At 39.8% G+C, this 16,023-nt stretch overlaps 1 protein-coding gene across 1 annotated transcript; it reads right to left on the bottom strand.

The window, feature by feature from the left end:
* Positions 1-460: 460 nt before the first annotated feature.
* Positions 461-15,189, bottom strand: DPPA2 (developmental pluripotency associated 2). Its single transcript, XM_055419406.2, has 7 exons — positions 15,166-15,189; positions 12,002-12,149; positions 10,422-10,582; positions 10,058-10,111; positions 9,398-9,653; positions 2,919-3,114; positions 461-569 (listed from the first exon to the last, which is right to left on the bottom strand). Exons 1-7 carry the CDS (start codon positions 15,187-15,189, stop codon positions 461-463), a joined length of 948 nt encoding a protein of 315 aa, XP_055275381.2.
* Between the last annotated feature and the right edge of the window lie 834 nt (positions 15,190-16,023).

Genomic DNA, 16,023 nt, shown 5'->3' on the forward strand with positions numbered 1-16,023 from the left:
AAAAACTTCTCATCAAGCAAAACTCCAAGACCAGATGACTTCAGTGGTGAATTCTAACTTTAAAAATTGAGGTAAAACCATATAAAACATTACATTACAGATGTGCAGGGCTTCCCAGATAGCACAGTGGTAAAGAATCCTCCTGCCAATGCAGGAGATGCAGTTTTGATCCCTGGGTCAGGAAGTTTCCCCTGGAGAAGGAAATGGCAAGTCCTCCACCAGTATTCTTGCCTGGAAAATTCCATGGACAGCAAAGCCTGGCAGACTGAAGTCCACGAGCTCCCAAAGAATCAAGCACAACTGAACGACTGAGCAATTGAGCACACACACACACCCACTACAGATATACAACATAGTAATTCGATATTTGATACTATAAAAATCTAGTTACCATGATTACCATAAACTTACCGGCTTCACCCATTTCCCCACCTCCCATTCCTTCCCCTCTGGTAATCACTTATTCTGTTTTAAGACATGGCCCATTTGAAAGCAGTGATGTTGATATATCCAAACTAGGTTTCTTCCTCCTCCCCATTGCGATTAATCTTTTCATAATCTTCTTATTCCTATAAAGCAAATCAGAAAAGAATTTTGAAAAATGTTTAGAATAAGACATTATCCCATACCAAATCCTTGAAAATGATCAATAAAATAAGGAATACACTTCTGGAGTCTGAGTGGTTTGCCCTACCACCTAAAGGATTTTAAAATTTAAAAGATTAAAAAACTTAAAAAGATTTTATGTGGTAGACGAAAGAAAGATGGGGGAGCCTGGTGGGCTTCCGTCTATGGGGTCACACAGAGTCAGACATGACTGAAGTGACTTAGCAGCAGCATTCTGTATACTACAATTGGTTCTACCACCTTTATCTTTATACCCTCCCTTTCCTGCTCACAGTTTCTCTCCAAATGCCCTCTCTGTTCACAAAGCTCTTGGTGTTCCCTTTAAAAATAAAAAAAAAAAGAAAAAGGAAGGGAGGAAGGAGAGAAAGACACAAACAAGCTCCCTTGATATTACTGCCTCAACTGCTATCTCCTCTTGCTCAGTTCAAGTAGTAGAGATCATCAATATGACCTGTTCCTAGTTCTTCACATGCTCTACTCCAACTATCACCTGACCCTCTCAACAGACTCTCAGAAAGACCACCAGTAGTGTCCCAAATTGACGTTTGCAACAGCACTGCATTAATCATAATCTTACATGGCTGTCTTACTGCCAACCATTTCCTCTGAAACTCTCTACCCTTGGCTTTCTCACTTATCTCCCAATCTCTAGCTGTACTTTTTCAGTCTTCATTGCTCACTTGCCATCAATAAGCTGATTCTCCTTAAGATTCTTCTGTAGTCCCTTCTAATTCCCAAAGATGTTTCTCTCTAACCCAGACTTTCTGAACACTGGACACATGTCAGGCATGTACCACATATAATTTTTGGCCATTGAACTGAACTTCTATTAATACCTATCCTCTAATCCAGAATTATTACAATAATCTCTTACCTTCCAATCTAGTCTCTGTTGCAAGATTTCAGTCTACCATCCAAAAAAATACTATAATTTCCCTTCACACAAACCTTGCATCACCTCCAGCCAATTCTATCACCATAAGCTGGATTTTGTACTCATGGATGACCATTGGGAATTATGTGTCTACATAAAACCTAAAGCACTTCTTGTGTGTATTCCTAATGTGTATTTTCTTGGATGGAGGGTACGTCATCATCATCATTTTCTCAAAGAAGTCTTATGTCCCAAAAGCGACTGAGAGACTATGACCTGCAGGATAATATAAGAGACCTTTAATACAGATATTAAACCAGTAGTCTGTTCCTCCCCTTTATAGACTTACTCATCAATAAGCTTCAATTTATTGGCCTATTTGCAGTCTGTAAGTAGGTCATATTCTTCCACTTTCAGGTATTAGTATGGGCTGTTTTCACTACCAAAATGCCCAAATTGTTAATTTCTAACTGCTGAGTTCTTCCTCAGTACATGTAATCCCTTCTAAAATTTCCCTAAGTCACTCCCATATAAGTACTACCCATATATTTTCATAGCATCTCTTAGTCATTTTCATCCCAGCATGCTAAATGGGTTTTGTCTTATTAATTTTTGTATCCCCAGCTAAGTACCTGACATATGGTAAGAACTCTAATTTTTTCTTTCTTAAAACGGATCTCTCAGACTTCCCTGGTGGTAGAGTGGAGAAGAATCCAACTGCCAATGCAGGGGACGAGGTTTCAATCCCTGGTCTGGGAAGATTCTACCTATCTAGAAGCAGCTAAGCCCATGTACCACAACTACTGAAGCCTTGTTCCTAGAGCCTATGTCCCACAACAAGAGAAGCCACCACAACAAGAAACCCATGCACTGCAATGAAGGGTAGCCCCTGCTCGATGCAACAAGAGAAAGCCCACATGCAGCAAGAAGATCCAGCACAACCAAAAAACAATAACAAAAAGAATAGATCTCTCTAAAATTGAGACCGTTAAGGTCCAACTTGTCAGATACTTTGTTAAGATTGCTAAGAAGAAGCCATATTTGTCTGAGTTCTAATCTACCAGTTAATTATTTTTGCTTCCTATTTCCCTGAAAGTGAAAGTCACTCAGTCATGTACAACTCTTTGTGATCCCATGGACTATACAGTCCATGGAATTCTCCAGGCCAGAATACTGGAGTGGGTAGCCTATTCTTTCTCTAGTGGATCTTCCCAACCTAGGAATCAAACCAGAGTCTCCTGCATTGCAGGCAAATTCTATATGGCTTTCTGGATATATGGCATATGGATTCTGATATAGATGGCAAATTAATGAAACAGCATGCTTCCCCTCTGCCTTCTCCCACCAAATTATTCAGAAACCCATCTAACCATCTACTGTTCTGTGTACCATACTTAAAATTATACTTAAGGGGTACCTCTTAGCACATTCAGGGCATAACAGGTTATCTTCCAGGTCTGGGGGTGCAAAAGTGCAGGCAGGTAACATGAAGAGACAGGTCATCCTCCTGGGGGTGTCAGGTACCCAGGTCTGACCTGCTTGGAACTGCAGGCGAACCCAACCTTCTGTGTCTGCCAAGAGTGGTCTGCCATGGACCACACACCACCGGACACCTAGTCAGGGAAAAACAAGCAAATATAAACTGCTAAGATCAGATAACAGCACCCAAATTCAACCCCTCAGTGAGTCTCTCTTAATTTCACTCTTATATTCTGTTGATGAATCAACTGAATAAGAAGCATAAAAAATGTAGACCAAAAGACACCATAATCTGATTCACAAACTGCATAGCACAAGGGACACTGATAATCAACTTTTGGGAAAACCTGCTTTATGTCTAAGATTTTGCTAAGTGATTTACATGTATTATGAGCAACTGAACTGAACTGAATATTTATTCTTAAGAACATTATTAGTATGTGCTTTAATTTACAGGTGAGGTAAATGAAGCTTACAGTGTTAAAAAAACATAATTTTCCCAGAACCAAAACAAGGATATATGTATTCTAGACTCATGGTCCATTTGCCTAACCACTACATTGTACTACCTCAACCATAGAAAACAGGCAGAAAGATCTTTGTTTAAAAGTCTAAGGAACAATCTAATTGGGGAGATGGGATAGTTCAGAGACAACAAAGGAAGTCCTATCTACTGGGAGTAGATATCCAGTGTCTGAAATTTAGAGAACAGATCAATCAATGTAGGCTTAAGTAGCTATAAAATCTCCCCACACTATAAAACAAGAGTAGAGATTACCATGCTCTTGGATAATATTGTTTAAATGGCTATACCACCCAAAGCATTCTACAGACTTAATGTGATCCCTATCAAATTACCCATGAGATTTTCCACAAAACTAGAACAAGTAATCCTAAAATTGATATGGAACCATAAGAGCCTGAATTACCAAACAATCCTGAGGAAAAAGAGCAAAGTTGGAGCATAACCCTCTCAGACTTTGGATAACACTACAAAGTACATTAATGAAAACAGCATAGTATTGGCACAAAAATAGGCATTTGGGCCAATGGAATGGAAAAGAGAGCCCAGAAATGAACCCACACACTTGGCTCAACTAATCTTTGACAAAGGAGGCAAGAGTGTACAATGGAGAAAAGACAGTCTATTCAGCAAATGGTGTTGGGAAAGTTATAGCTGCATGTAAATCAATCAAGTTAGAATATATCCTTATGCCACATACAAAACTAACTCAAAATGACTTAAAGATTTAAATATAAGACATGACACCATAAAAGTAGAAATTTCCATATAATCCAGCCATCCATCTCCTGGGCATATATTCAGACAAAACTATAATTCAAAAACATACATGCACCCCAGTGTACATAACAGCACTATTTACAATAGTCAAAACATGGGAAAAAAATCTAAATGTCCATCAACAAATGGATAAAGAAGATGGAATGGAATATTGTGCTCAATCACTCAGTTGTGTCCAACTCTTTGCAACCCCATGGATGGTAGCCCACCAGGCAAGAATTTCCCAGGCAAGAATACTGGAACAGGTTGCCATTACCTTCAGGGGATCTTCCTGGCCCAGGGATCAAACTCAAGTCTCCTGCATTGGCAGGTGGATTCTTTACTACTGCACCATCTGGGAAACCCCAATGGAATATTCAGTTCAGTTCAGTTCAGTCGCTCAGTCGTGTCCGACTCTCCGCGACCCCATGAATCACAGCACGCCGGGCCCCCCTGTCCATCACCAACTCCCGGAGCTCACTCAAACACATGTCCATTGAGTCGGTGATGCCATCCAGCCATCTCATTCTCTGTCGTCCCCTTCTCCTCCTGCCCCCAATCCCTCCCAGCATCAGAGTCTTTTCCAGCGAGTCAACTCATTGCATGAGGTGGCCAAAGTATTGCAGTTTCAGCTTTAGCATCAGTCCTTCCAATGAACACCCAGGATTGATCTCCCTTAGAATGGACTGGTTGGATCTCCTTGCAGTCCAAGGGACTCTCAAGAGTCTTCTCCAGCACCACAGTTCAAAAGCATCAATTCTTCGGCGATCAGCTTTCTTCACAGTCCAACTCTCACATCCATACATGACCACGGGGAAAACCATAGCCTTGACGAGACGGACCTTGGTTGGCAAAGTAATGTCTCTGCTTTTTAATATACTATCAAGGTTGGTCATAACTTTCCTTGTTATGAGTAAGCGTCTTTATTAAGCCATAAAAAAGAATGAAACAATGCCATTTGCAGCAACATGGATGGACCTGGAGATTATCATACTAAGTAAAGTAAATCAGAAAGAGAAAGACAGATACCATACGATATCACTTACATGTGGAATCTAAAATATGGACACAGATGAATTTATCTACAAAGTGGAAACAGATTCAAACACAGAGGATGAAGACTTGTGGTTGCCAAGGGGGAGGGGTGTGGGAAGGATGGATTGGAAGTTTAAGATTAGCAGATGCAAGCTGTTATATATAGAATGGATAAACCACAAGGTCCTGCTGTATAGCACAAGGAACTATATTCAATATCTTGTGATGTCATAATAGAAAAGAATATGAAAAAGAATGTGTGTATATATAACTGAATTACTTTGCTATACAGTATAAATTAACACAGTTTTGTAAATCAACTATGACTTCGATATAATAAATTTTAAAGAAATAAATTTAAAAAGAGTAAAGAATTTTGTCGAAGGCTTTCTCTGCATCTATTGAGATAATCAAATGATCGACAAAATTCAACATCCATTTTTGATAAAAACCCTCCAGAAAGTGGGAATTGAAGGGACATACCTCAACATAATAAAAGCTATATATGACAAACCCACAGCAAACATTATCCTCAATGGTGAAAAACTGAAAGCATTTCCCCTAAAGTCAGGAACAAGACAAGGGTGCCCACTCTCACCACTACTATTCAACATAGTTCTGGAAGTTTTGGCCACAGCAATTAGAGCAGAAAAAGACATAAAAGGAATACAAATTGGAAAAGAAGAAGTAAAGCTTTCACTGTTCGCTGATGACATGATCCTCTACACAGAAAACCCTAAAGACTCTACCAGAAAACTACTAGAGCTAATCAATGATTACAGTAAAGTTGCAGGATATAAAATCAACACACAGAAATCCCTTGCATTCCTATACACGAATAATGAGAAAATAGAAAGAGAAATTAAGGAAACTATTCCATTCACTGTTGCAACGAAAACAATTGAATACTTAGGAATATATCTACCTAAGGAAACAAAAGACTTGTACATAGAAAACTATAAAACACTAGTGAAAGTAATCAAAGAGGACACGAATAGATGGAGAAATACACCGTGTTCGTGGATTGGAAGAATAAATATTGTAAAAATGAGTATACTACCCAAAGTAATTTATACATTCAATGCAATCCCTATCAAGCTACCAACAATATTTTTCACAGAACTAGAACAAATAATCTCACAATTTGTATGGAAATACAAAAAACCTCGAATAGCCAAAGCAATCTTGAGGAAGAAGAATGGAACTGGGGGAATTAACCTGCCGGACTTCAGGCTCTATTACAAAGCCACAGTCATCAAGACAGTATGGTACTGGCATAAAGACAGAAATATAGATCAATGGAACAAAATAGAAAGCCCAGAGATAAACCCACGCTCCTATGGACACCTTATCTTCGACAAAGGAGGCAAGAATATAAAATGGAGAAAAGACAGTCTCTTTAACAAGTGGTGCTGGGAAAACTGGTCAGCCACTTGTAAAAGAATGAAACTAGAACACTTCCTAACACCATACACCAAAATAAACTCAAAATGGATTAAAGATCTAAATGTAAGACCAGAAACTATAAAACTCCTAGAGGAGAACGTAGGCAAAACACTCTCCGACATAAATCACAGCAGGATCCTCCAAGACCCACCTCCCAGAATATTTGAAATAAAAGCAAAAATAAACAAATGGGACCTAATTAAAATCAAAAGTTTCTGCACAGCAAAGGAAACTCTAAGCAAGGTGAAAAGACAGCCTTCAGAATGGGAGAAAATAATAGCAAATGAAGCAACTGATAAAGGATTAATCTCCAAATTATACAAGCAGCTCCTGCAGCTTAATTCCAGAAAACTAAGTGACCCAATCAAAAAATGGGCCAAAGAACTAAACAGACATTCTCCAAAGAAGACATAAAGATGGCTAACAAACACATGAAAAAATGCTCAACATCCCTCATCATCAGAGAAATGCAAATCAAAACCACAATGAGATACCATTTCACGCCAGTCAGAATGGCTGCTATCCAAAAGTCTACATGCAATAAATGCTGGAGAGGGTGTGGAGAGAAGGGAACCCTCTTACACTGTTGGTGGGAATGCAAACTAGTACAGCCACTATGGAGAACAGTGTGGAGATTCCTCAGAAAACTGGAAATAGAACTCCCATATGATCCAGCGATCGCACTCCTGGGCATACACACCGAGGAAACCAGAATTGAAAGAGACACATGTACTCCAATGTTCATTGCAGCACTGTTTATAATAGCCAGGACATGGAAGCAACCTAGATGTCCATCTGCAGATGAATGGATAAGAAAGCTTTGGTACATATACACAATGGAGTATTTCTCAGCCATCAAAAAGAATGCATTTGAATCAGTTTTAATGAGGTGGATGAAATTGGAGCCAATTATACAGAGTGAAGTAAGCCAGAAAGAAGAACATCAATACTGTATATTAACGCATATATATGGAATTTAGAAAAATGGTAACCTGAACCCTGTATAAGAGACTGCAAAAGAGACATAGGCATTTAGAACAGTCTTTGGGACTCTGTGGGAGAGGGTGAAGGTGGAATGATTGGGGAGAATGGAATTGTAGCATGTATATTATCATAAGTGACCAGTCCAGGTTCGACGCATAAATTTTCCTCTGTTCAAAAAAAAAAAAAAAAAACAAATAGAAATCCACACATATTCATATAAGAGGAAATAACTCAGGTAATGCATTCTCAATACATTTTAAAATTCATTCTGTTATATTCTTTTTTATTCCCCAAGTCTTGGCAATTTAATTTTGTATTGGTGACCCATGTTGATGTTGTTAAATCATTACTCTTTCATATTTCTATATAATTTTCTTTAGATTTTTACAAAATTTTGTTACATACAGTTGTTTTGAAAAAATAAAAATAAAATTGCAAAGGAAAAAAAAAACACATTATTTGTAAATCAACTGTACTTTAATAAAATTAAAAAGAAGAAAAAAATTGCTGACGTCAGTACACTGACAAAAAAAAAATAAAAAGAGTAAAGACACTGTGGCACAGTATACATGGTGGCGAGGCACTCTCCTGTATCCCAGTATGTGATTGATAACTGCCAGATGAAGAGGAACTAAAAAGGTGAGTAAGTCTGGGGTGCCACTCGCTCATATGGCACATTAATGAAAATTAGAAGAGGTGTCGTCGCTGGGGAAGCAGGTCTCCAAGACTGCTTTTTGGCTGGATACTGCTTTTGAAAATTAGTAAAAGGTACTCATTTCTCCTCCAGAAGGAAGTACAGCCGGGAGGTGGGGGCGGTCAGCAGGCCAACTTTAGCTCCTAGTCTTTTCTTTTTTGTGTCTGGGTTCTTTGTGTGGTGAACAATATGCATCACCACACAAGTCAGTCCTGAATAACAGGATTCAGAACACCTCTGCAAATGGGGTAGAGGGAGGAAAAGCATTCAAGCCACAGAGACAGTGACTTTGTACTGACCAGAGGTAGGTTGTTTTGGAAATGAAAACAGAAATACCAAATAGAGAAGCAGGAACTGAGAAAGATGAAACTAAGTTATGCCCACTCAAGATTCCTCAAGAAGTATTTCAATTATTTATTGCCTACTTTTAATATGCCAAGTTGTATCTCATAAGCCTCACAGTCATTCTATGAAGTCGAAGAGTTGAAATCTTCAATTTTGTAAATCAGGATACTAGGGTTTACACTGAGAAACCTTGGGTTTCTCCAAGAGAAAGGGGAAGATCTCTGGCCGTGGCTGGCCTCATTATTAGATTATGCTTTCTTCCCACCTTCTGCTTAGTGATGAGAAAGTTTCCCTAACTCAGTCACCTGACTCAGAGCCATTCAGGCAAAACTTGACTATCAATCAAAAGATAAGCCCTCTGTGAAGCTAACATTGCATCCGCAGCTATTTTAACCCTTCCACTGTAACTACCATTAGTATTGGACTAATAAAAGTGTGTCTTCTGGGACTTCCCTGGAGGTCCAATGGTTAAGACTTCACACTTTCAATGCAGGGGGCACAGGTTCAATCCCTGGGTGGGGAACTAAGATCCCACATGCCATGTAGTGAAACCAAAAATAAAGCAACTTTTTAAAAAGAAAGAGTGCCTTCTTTCTCTGGCATGGTAACCACTCTTTAAGGTTGATCTTACCTGAGGCTTGTGGCAGAAAGGATTCAGAGGTACGAAGGGCACGTGAATTCTCAGCCTTTGGTTGAACAGCCCTTGCAGCAATTCTTGACCATGCTGCCAGCATGGCTACCTGAGCTGAAGTTACCACCTCAACCATGTTAGTCCTTTGCCCACTCTCACTCATCTTCCTTTTCTGTACACTTCCCCTGTTGGTCACCATGCTGTGTTTCCTTGAACATGAGTGCATTCGGGCCTCCCGAGATGATTTAGGAATATACTGCAAATGAAATTCACAATGAGTATACAGTGAAGTGCCACTGCCCTAAGCACATTTGTGACAGTTTTATCATTCTTCATGCCTTGACCTGTGTATGTCAGTGCAGAAATGGTTTAAGAATGTCAGTTCCCTAAAAGTAGTGATTCTCAGCTGGGAGAAATTTTGTTAGCTAAACTGTGTGTAGGGGGAGGGAGGTCACTGCCACAGTGTGGGTAGAATCCAGGGATATTTAGCCTACTAAACATCCTAAAATGCACAGAACAACCCGCAGGAGAAAAAAAAACGAATTGGCCCCAGATGCCAATTGCCTTGAATGAGAAACCTTGCCTTCGAGGTACAAGGTATAGAGATGGTGGAGAAGAGGGAAAATTTACAGAACTTACATCACCACATTCCTCGCTCACCTGATCTTTTTCAGGATAAGCATGTTCCTGGAGTCTCCGATAAACTTCTATTTTCTAAGGAAATTAAGAAGGGAAATTAAAATTAAAGGGCTTTCCTGGTGGCTCAGAGGGTAAAACGTCTGCCTGCAATGTGGGAGACCTGGGTTCGATCCCCGGGTTAGGAAAATCCCCTGGAGAAGGAAATGGCAACCAACTCCAGTACTCTTGCTTGGAAAATTCCACAGACGGAGGAGCCTGGTAGGCTACAGTCCATGGGATCACAGAGTCGCACATGACTTAGCAACTTCACGTCTCATAAAAATTAAAAGCTGGCAGAGCTCCCATACTTGTTCCAAGCACCAGAGATTCCCACCAGTGCACTCACCTGGCCGTCGGTACTCAGCTTAAGTTGTTGGCACCAATACCGCAAAGTGTCCCGACTCACGTCGTTAATCGGAGGCAAAGTGGTCGGCAAGGGACAAACTGATCTTCTAGAGCTAGAGCTTGGACAATCTTCCTCAAGCTCATTCGTTTGAGGAAGAGGAACTGAGGAAAGAAGGGATCCAAAATAGTAATACATTAATCTATTTGTACAATTCTTTTTAATTTTACGAAGTTCTCACTCCCCACGACTCAATTTGCACATATACATATCCAGTACCTTTTCCTCATCTTACAAATAAGGTAATAGATTCAGAATTCAAGGACTTGCCCAAGATCATACCACCATGAAAATGGAAGACCTAGGACTCAAATCCACATTTTGAAATTATAAATTTTCTATACTACATTCAGCAAACTGTTTTTTACAGCCATCACCAACTTCCTGAATAGAACATTACATTGGATTGCTTTCCAAAAGGTCCAGATGCTGGTCCACAAACTATCTGTCCTAATAGACATCATTAAAACCACCCCTTACAACAACAATCCTCCATTCTATCCACCTGCCTCAACAAAGAAAAGTTACCCTGTCTCACATCACTTTGCTTAGATTTAACTTGTCACTATCTGCTCCATTTTGAAGCCCTCGTTATTTGTCCCCGCCAAATAAAATCATTCTAAAAATACTACCTTGATGCCTCTATATAAAGCCCCAAGAACAGATATGAAGTGTCCTCTAGATATTTTATCAGTAATTACTCACCAAGCAAAAGATTAGATGTTTTCAAAGAGATTTAGCCTCCCAAATACCACCTGATCTTATATGTGGAATCTAAAAAAGCTAAATTCAGGCACAGAGAGTATACTGGTGGTTGCCAGGAATTGGGGGCAGGGGAAATGGGGAGTTTCCCTGGATCAAAGGGTACAAATTTTCAGTTATAAGATGAGTAATTTCTAGGGATCTAATGCATATCAAGGTAACTATAGTTAATACTATAATGTATTCTTAAAAATTAAGAGAGTAAATCTTAAAATGTTCTCACTATGGTGAAGGGAGTTAACCGTGTGAGATCATGAATGTGTTCTTATTTTGTCATCATTTCTTAATTTCTTATTATTGTTCTTAATCTTATTTGGTCATCATTGTGCAATAGACACATATATCAATCATCACATTATATACCCCAAAATTACACAATGTTTTCTGTGTCAATTATATATAACAAAAAACTCAGAAAAAAATGATCTGGTCTTTGTAAGAGGTATGTAAAAAGTGTATTCACCAAAATGAAAACAAGACTGGCCTTCGTTGGTTGGGAATTTGAGCTCACATCTAGTTGCCGCATAAGATCATGCTCTATTCAAAGCACTCCACTGACTATTATTTTTGTCTTTTTCAAAGTAAGATAGTAAGGGTGCTTAGCGAATGAGAAGTATGAGACTTTGAGAAATCTCTTACCACAGGTTATCAAGGTGAGAATTAAGCTGGGTGTCACAAAGCTAAGTTAGGGGAACTTACTTTTCCTGGGCTTCCCAGAGTTGGAGGGGCTGCAAACTGAGCTAACCCTGTGGTCTTCATACCTTCATCATTTGTATTCGGTGCCTCCTCTTTGACTTCTGAAGTTGAGGAAACACCTGGTTCCACGTGATGGTATTCAATAATTTCCTCATTAACTGGATACAGTGTAAGAATCACATTTTCTTCATCTAATGGCCCTTCAAAGAAATTCTGGAAAAGGAAGTGTCCATTACTGTTCTCATTTAATGCTGTACACTAAGATGTTTAACTTCATGGTGCAACTAATGAGTAAGAAACTGAGAAGCCAGGAGTTGAATGGAAAGACTGAGATTCCCTGAATTTGATATTGATTAGTAGACCCTTTATTGTGAAGTATGAAAGTGAAAGTCGCTCAGGCATTTCCAACTCCTTTCGAACCCATGGACTATACAGTCCATGGAAATCTCCAGGCCAGAATATTGGAGTGGGTTGCCATTTCCTTCTCCAGGGGATCTTCCCAACCCAGGGATTGAACCCAGGTCTCCTGAATTGCAGGGGGATTCTCTACCATCTGAGCCACCAGATAAGCCCCTATTAGACCCTTTATTAGATAAGAAAAACAATGAAGAAATGAGCAAAAGCAGATTTACACTGACTAAATGACATGAGTTTGAGTAATCTCCAGGAGTTGGTAATGGACAGGGAAGCCTGGCGTGCTGCAGTCCGTGGGGTCACAAAGATTAGGACATGACTGAGCAACTGAACTGAACTGACCGATAAGAAGAAATTAAAGCATAGATCTTCGGTTTGGGGAAACCATTTCCCTCATAGTCTTTCTCTTCATGAGCTAAAACATATTTTCATTTTATCTCCTAAATCTACGTGGAAGGTGTTTCTGCCTTCTCATCTTCTATTGTGTGATTCAAGTAAGCATCAACTCTCACTGGCAGGAGCAATTATCTTCTGTTTTTCCAAAATCCATCTATGCCCCTTTGTACAGACTGCTCTCTTGTTTATTTAAAATACTTTAGTTGGGAGGGAGTTTCAAACATGGAGGGGTTATATATAAACATCCACTCTGATATTCTTGCCTGGAGAATCCCTGAACAAAGGAGCCTAGCAGGCTACAGTCTGTGGTGTCGCAAAGAGTCTGACACGACTGAGTGACTAACACTTTCGCACTTTCGCTTTTCATAGCTGAATCACCGTATGGCAGCAGAATCTAACACAACACTGCAAAGCAATTATACCCCAATTTGAAAAAGTAAATAATAATTTAATTATTAAAATAATAATTTTTAAAAAATATTTCCGTTAAAGACAAAATTCCCTCATACAGCCTGTAAATTCTTAAACAGCAGGGACCCTGCCTTCCTTTCCAGTTGAAGACCCCTGAGCTTTCCGAGCTTCAGCCATAGCAACCTTGTTTAAGCCCCACGACCTGAGGGAAGCAAATGTAACTGTCTTACTCTCCACGGCAATCACAGGGTACACAGTGGACAGTCAGTGTTCTTTTAACAATTTCATGAATGAAAGATAAAGTGGATAGGTAGAAAGGTACTGATATTTATGGGTTTTGCACAGTACGCATGCACTGTGCTAGGAGCTTTCTATAGTTCTCACTTAATCCCATAACACACTTATAGTAATTTACTGGTTTTCATATTTTACAAACTAGGCAACTGAAAGTGTCAGTTGCTCAGTCATATCCTACTCTTTGTGACTCTATAGACTCTGTCCATGGGAATTCTCCAGGCAAGAATACTGCAGAAGGTTGTTGCCATGCCCTCCTCCAGGGGGTCTTTCCCACCCAGAACCGGAATCTCCAGCATTGCAGGCACTCTTTATTGTCTGAGCCACCAGGGAAGTAACTGAGGCTCAGAAATTAAATAATCAATGCTATAGTCACATATGCTTAAGTTTCTTAACTTCTCCTCTCAAACCAAGGGCAAATAAACTCCATTCCAGCTCAGTTATAATACACTCTTTTCTGAACAGCTAGATGCATCTGTATTTGACATGCCTTTCCCTGTTTGTTCAGTCATCAAGTTGTGTCTGAATCTCTGCAACCCCATGGACTGCAGCACACCAGGCTTCCCTCCCCCTGTTTAAATCTTTTCAAAGATTTCCCCTTGTTTTCACACTTCAGCTTGCAACTGGGGATTTTGCGTTTGTACACCACTTTTTCAAAGTACTCTGGAACATACTTTACTGGTCAGCTTAAAAAAACAAACTGGCATTATTGGGGGAACTATCATTCCAGTCAAGAGGTAAACAGCTATACGACTTGCCCGTAAATTCTATCTATATTTAATAGTGGCCAATTCTTTCCTTCAACACGAATTGCGGTCCCCGTGTGTGTGTGTGTGTGTCTCAGTCATGTCTGACTCTATGTGATCGTGTGGACTGTAGCCCACCAGGCTCTTCTGTCCATGGAATTCTCCAGGCAAGAATACTGAAGTGGGTTGCCATTCCCTTCTCCAAGTGGTTCATGTGAATGAAACCTGCTCAGTTTATAGCCTCATCTAGTTAAAGACTCAGAGAAGGCAATGGCACCCCACTCCAGTACTCTTGCCTGGAAAATCCCATGGATAGAGGAGCCTGGTGGGCTGCAGTCCATGGGGTCGCACAGAGTCACAGCGACTTCACTTTCACTTTTCACTTTCATACATTGGAGAAGGATCTGGCAGCCCACTCCAGTGTTCTTGCCTGGAGAATCCCAGGGATGGGGGAGCCTGGTGGGCTGCCGTCCTTGGGGTCGCACAGAGTCGGACATGACTGAAACGACTTAGAGGAGCAGTAGCAGTTAAAGACTACCCAAGCAAAGTCAGGAAACCTGTTTTGTAGCAAGGCCATTGGGAGTGGGTTGCTTCTTATCCCTGAAGGAAAGAAACCACTAGTCAATTCACTGTCTGAACGTACGCATATTACCCTTTTCACTCTTTTCACTGCAGCCAGCCATTTCTTTACCATTTTATCTTGCCCAACTACAACATGACTTTCTATGAAAAAAGTTATCTTACTTAGAACTAGAAAGAGAAATATTTAATTTCTCCCTTTTACTTTCATCCAAGCTGCATACCATAACCACATGAAAGAAAATAATTCATTTGCAAAGAGGAGATTCTCAGAGATTTCTCACATCCAGAGATTAAGACTTGTGGCAAGAGGGAAATAGAAGTGAGCTTGAGAAAAGCTTCAAAAAGTGAATCTGTAGGAAAATGAATGAAATTAAAGCCAAACTTACCTTCCCGTAATTTGAGAATGCCATTTCAAGGAATGCTCAGAGAAATGGTGAGCCACAATGTTCGATCTCTGCAGTTTAATCCTCTTTACCTGAGGGTTTCTAGTCCAGTTTCTCCTTCCTTTTGTAAGCAAATGTACCCTACTTCCTCTTTCCCAGAAGAGTGTATTCCTCCCTCCTCTTTCCAACCTCCCTTGTTATCTGTCAGTGTGATAATTTCATCAGCTTTATACACACTCTTGTCTATTAGGTGACAGTTAAGTTACTGGGTAATTAATCACTCCTGATCTTTTAAAAAAATTTTGGTGTTTATTCCTTTAAGATGAGACTTAGAAAATAAAAAATGACAAACGGTTGTTAAGTTACAAACAAATGAACAATATTTGTAAATAACATTGATGATAGATTGAAGGATGTTTTGTGGAGGGAATAGAAGTTCAAAGGTATTTTGTAAATAATTTATGGCTGAGGGTGTGTTACTCACTGGGAGATTAGATTTAGATTGTAGTGTTTGGATAACACGATCACTCCAAGATCCAGCTCTAAACACAAATTTTAAGCCCACCATAATGGTGAGCTGAGTAGAAGGGAAAGGTTAGGCTATTCAGAATAAGAACCTCAGGAGACAAAACACCAAGGCATGAGATCTGCTAATGAATGCAGAAGGAACTGCACAACTGCAGTTCTTGGGAACTGCTACAGGATAATGTTGGGGCAGGATGTGACAAGAGATGAGGCTGGAGAGGTCACAGATGTTTTCATAGGCCATTCTAATGAGTCAGAGCTTCTAAAGGAAAATCTTCACAAACAGTATGGCAGCCCTGGCATCCATTGGTCTCATAATAGGCTTTCTCTTCCCAG

This window comes from Moschus berezovskii, chromosome 1, assembly GCF_049115385.1.
Source record: "Moschus berezovskii isolate FMDL1 chromosome 1, NW_MosBer_1.0, whole genome shotgun sequence".
NCBI classification, from domain to species: Eukaryota; Metazoa; Chordata; class Mammalia; order Artiodactyla; family Moschidae; genus Moschus; species Moschus berezovskii.

Bases quoted from the DNA above. Each gene is read 5' to 3' on its own strand.
- DPPA2 (XM_055419406.2), bottom strand. From the start codon at position 15,189: ATGGCATTCTCAAATTACGGGAAG. The intron at 12,150-15,165 runs GTAAGTTTGGCT...TTCCTTTTCCAG, and splicing joins CATTCTCAAATTACGGGAAG to AATTTCTTTGAAGGGCCATT. The intron at 10,583-12,001 runs GTATGAAGACCA...TTCTTTCCTCAG, and splicing joins ACCGAATACAAATGATGAAG to TTCCTCTTCCTCAAACGAAT.